General features: G+C 34.9%; 1 protein-coding gene across 1 annotated transcript; it reads right to left on the bottom strand.

Moving 5' to 3' along the window:
* Positions 1 to 621: 621 nt before the first annotated feature.
* WOX5 (WUSCHEL related homeobox 5) lies at positions 622 to 1,684 on the bottom strand. Its single transcript, XM_086580368.1, has 2 exons — positions 1,074 to 1,684; positions 622 to 872 (listed from the first exon to the last, which is right to left on the bottom strand). The coding sequence occupies exons 1-2, from the start codon at positions 1,405 to 1,407 to the stop codon at positions 667 to 669; spliced, it is 540 nt and encodes a 179-aa protein (XP_086436494.1). The 5' UTR covers positions 1,408 to 1,684; the 3' UTR covers positions 622 to 666.
* Between the last annotated feature and the right edge of the window lie 2,917 nt (positions 1,685 to 4,601).

Here is a 4,601-nt window from a genome sequence, read left to right on the forward strand (position 1 = left end):
TTATGATTCTATAAATATAAGTGATGAGCTTTCTCATTCACTTAACTTTTCCCTAAATTACTTTCTACAATAACATCCTGTTTCCGGCCCTGATAGCAAGTGCAAGGATCATAGACCATATGTTTTGAAATTTATAGAATAAAGATATATGGGATAGCTAGTCAGTTGAGATGAACATATGGATTTTAGTGATACTTAGTTGCTTTCTCGTGGTGTTTGTTTGGTGAATTGCTTGACAAAACGTCATAAAACTTACACAAACAAGAAGCGAGCACTTGCATAATAAAGACCAAGATCATAAACAGATGAGGCTTGGGAGTTCAGTTCATCGGGACAGTTGCATATTGCATGCCCAAATCCGAGTCCTAACTTGGAAACAAAGAACACATAGCAAGACATTGTATGACTCATTTAAGTTTGAAGTGTTTGATCGAATTCCGAGCATCTTAAACCAACAAAATAAACATATATAGGAACAAAGAAGAGAATGTTAGAGCCATTTATAACCTCCACTCGTGTTTGTAGTTGAATAAAAAGGAAAAAAGTGAATCCCTGGAAATACAAAAAAGTGAAAAAACATGCACAAAGAAGAAAAAAAAATTGTTTAGAATTCAGAATTCATTTTTGGAACGTACTCTCAATATTTTTATTTCATGGTCATTCTCATTACAAAAAACTCAAACGAAGATCTAATGGTGGATAACCAATCTCACTCTCCATGCCACACCACGCATATGCTGTATTTTCCGTCCATTCATTTCGGCATATTCTTAGCTTCTCTGGTTCCAGTTCATCATAAGAATTCAATGGAAATAACTGAAGTGTTTCGGTCACTCTTTTGGGCTCAGTAACTTGATCAATCTCTGTAAAATCTGCAAAACAATACAAATAGCTTATTTAAAATCCAAAAGTCTATACTACTGTATTAGGAAGATCCAACACTAAGTAACTAGCTCTCCGCTCTGAGACCATACGCTAAAGTAACTAAGTATTTGCCAACGAGCAGAAAGCTAATTAAGAAAGTAGAATCTTAAAATGTTGATTCATTGCTATTTACATTCTTCGAAACTTACATGTTGCAGGTAAAGGTTTCTCATCAGCTTCCTTTAAGGCTCCATCATCATCAACAGATACTCTACGACGTTTCTGTCTTTCTCTGGCTTTATGGTTTTGAAACCAATAGAAAACATTCTTACTTTCTATCTTACCATAAAAGCTGAGTTGAGAAGAAATCTTTTGTATCTGATCAGTACTTGGAGTTCGTAGTCCAGACCGAAACAAATCAGTCAGAACTTTAACTTGTTCTGCTGTCGGATTCCATCTTCCACACTTAGTTCCTCCAACATTACCACTACTGTTTCTACCTCCAGTTGCTCTAATATAAAAACCTGACATCCCTTCTTCCATATCTACTTTTCTTCTTCTTCTTTCCTGCAAAACTCTGTCTCACTTCTGATCTTCTTGTTCTGAACTCAAAATAATCGACATTTCTGCGCACATTTATACATGGAATATGATTATATCTTTTATGCTTTTGTTTCTTAGTTTAATGAAGTTGAGGGGTTGGTTAGAATTGTTTATTTGAGTTTGGTTTGATTCTAGGAGGGATTTGATAGTGGTAGTGTTTTGTTTTGTTTTTTTTGTGTAGAGAGACATCCATAAAAGCTGCCACTGTTCAACGTTCAGATCACCGAGGAGAGACAGACAGTAAGTTTTCAAAAACTTTAGATCAGTTTTATATTGTTTTTGTTATATAAAATCTAGACTAGAGAATAAATCCAACAGAGCATTTCTGATTCCGACAATGTTGAGATTTTGGAGTGAAAATTGTGAACATTTCTGATTAGCTAAGTAATTGTAGTGTTTAGATCCATTGCGCCGTGCATATCACTTAGAATTTGATGCTGTAGACTATATTGCACTGTATGCATAATAAGCTTTTGACTCACGTAAAACGTGATGCTATAGACTATCGTGCGCCGTATGCATAATGTGCTTTCTGAAAAACACTTGTAAATTGTATAATGTTGCATAATGCTTATCAATGTTAAATGTTTATTCTTTTCTGTGGGACGTTAACTGTGATTACAGAACTAAATTTAGATACGAAGACAGTTTCAATGGATAAACGTATGAGCCGTACGTTTCAACCACATAAACTTGATACAAACCATGCATTGTGTATTAACTCGTGACTCATACTAGACATATATGCAGTTCACTGAACATTTTATGAAGCAAAAAGGGGGTCTTCCCCTGATGTAAGAGGTGATACATATTAGATGGATATATAGACTATAGAGAACTTCACTTATCATCTGATTTTGGTCAAATGCATAATTGCATAAAGTCAGTTGTGTCTACTTTCTCAAATATCCCCACTTGAGATCGATGCTTGAAAAAGAGTATGTGCTCTAAAGTGGAACAACATTTTTGTGTCATATATGAATTGTCAGCTGAGAACCAAGTGTCGATCTAACTTAAGTTGGTGTGTCGAATACTGTAATGAACTGATTAAGAAGCACTTGGTTAACACCAACAACAGTTTCTGCACTGCAGTTTCTAGACGTCAAAGTAGACTCTTACGACAAATCAAATTGTTTTATCTCCATGATTTTCACTTTGTTGACTCTCAACAGATCCAGTCATATAATGTTTAGATTCAAACACCTTTTAAGGTTATAGGGACAGATATTAAGACACAACCACCAAGTTCAGGTCACCAAATGTCTAACAAAAAGTGAAACAACTTGTTTTCCTCCTGTCCTGTCTTTGGCAAACTATACTTTATTAGTTCATCTCCCACTCTCTTTAAGTTGTTTGAATAATTATAAGAGTTAGAGCATAAGACACATTCCTAACTTGGTCTAAGCAAAGTCATAAGAATCAGTTTTTAACATTTTAATATGAGTTGGGTCCGAGGGAATTTGTTGTCTTCACTTGTTTTACTTGCTCTACATGAAAAACCTATACTCGAAATCCGTTTTGCGTGCTTCAACCATTCCCTAGGCATATTCTTCTTTGCGGTTGCATGGATCATCTTCTTAAAGTCTTAAAAATTACAATAACAACAATTACATATACGAATTCAAATGCTTTCGTTAAGAAAAATTAAACTCCACAACTCACATGAAGACCTTGTATGTTTATGTTATCTTTACTGTTTTGAAAACATTTTAGTATCAGTTTAGTCAAACGTAAGAGCATCAAACGACAAACGAATATAGTTCCAAGAGTTAGAAGGGCGAAATAAAAATAATTCCTGTACAGATTCTCCAAGTATGATAACTTCAAACTAAGAATCTTTTAATGTTACTTCCTACTTATACAATATTAGGAAATTTAGCTTCTCAAAATGAATTTTGAAACCATATCAACTGACCATATGCAAAATGATTATACAACATCAACTGAAAACCCTAAATTGCCCAAAAAAAGAAGAAGGTGATTTAACCATTAGGGAAATTGGAACACTTAAGATTTGTTCAAACGCTAGTCTAATAATAGAAGAAATGGTCAATAGCAAACAGGGTTATCAAGCACATTTATGTAAGGTAGTGATTTTGAAGAAAAGTGTATAATGGTATTCATTGAGCTTAAGAATAATGAGTTATCGAGTGCATATTAGAATATAGAACAGGTTGCTCAACAGTAACCTTGAATCAAGTTTCAAATAACATAAACAGAACCATATCAGAGCTGAGAAGCATATACTTCTCAGAGTAATCAAATTACTGGCTTATAGGATAGAACATTTGAGGATCACTAAACATTTCATATATCCTCTCGTATTAATCAAAACTCGCAGATTGGGGGTGCATGAGAGCAGCTGGACACAATGAACTCTAGAACTTACATCTAAGTGAAATTCTCTAGTTTACATTTCATCCAACTATGCTCGTTGGCTAATGGCCAAGGGCATGGAGAAAGAGAACAAGCAATGCTTCTGTGCTTGGGTACCAGTGTCCTTTACATATCGTCTACGTTAATCAAATCCTTGGAATGTGTCTATTGCATTTCCAAGTATTTCAGAAAGAAGAGACTAGCTAGATTTAAAAAAGAGGTGGGGATCCCAACTCAGATACACTCGTACACCTTACAGACAGAAATGTTTTTCAGTGATACTCGCGCAACGACTAAAATAACAGTGCAAGACCTAAATCAAATGTATAAGACCTAGTCTTCATTTACTGTTAAAAAATTTGCACGCCTGAATTCAAGGTCATCCAAATTTCTGTCTTTCTTTCTTGTCCTCGTGAGGCCTGTCGGGAGTTTACTCCCCAAAGCATACTTGTTTATAATGTAAACTTGATCAATTACAAAAAAATTGATCAATTTTTTTTTGTTGGTTTAACACCAAATATGCCCATGACACATATTTAACTAGAATCAAAATGGCTTTGCCTATAGGCTATAGCAAACAAACCTACGAACGTGTTACCGTTCAGATGCACAATGACAAAATGTCCTGCGTTGGCTCGCACTAGTCGTGAAACGTCTCTATAAGAAAATGCTTGTTAGGCACAGTGGCACATCTTTAAGTAAGGCAGGCAAGTCTGTTTTACAATTCCGTAATGAGTTAGAGAATGAGAGGTATATGC

Source organism: Coptis chinensis, chromosome 8 (assembly GCF_015680905.1).
Source record: "Coptis chinensis isolate HL-2020 chromosome 8, ASM1568090v1, whole genome shotgun sequence".
Lineage (NCBI taxonomy): Eukaryota > Viridiplantae > Streptophyta > Magnoliopsida > Ranunculales > Ranunculaceae > Coptis > Coptis chinensis.

Bases quoted from the DNA above. Each gene is read 5' to 3' on its own strand.
- WOX5 (XM_086580368.1), bottom strand. From the start codon at position 1,407: ATGGAAGAAGGGATGTCAGGTTTTTATATTAGAGCAACTGGAGGTAGA. The intron at 873-1,073 runs GTAAGTTTCGAA...ATTGTTTTGCAG, and splicing joins GAAACCTTTACCTGCAACAT to ATTTTACAGAGATTGATCAA.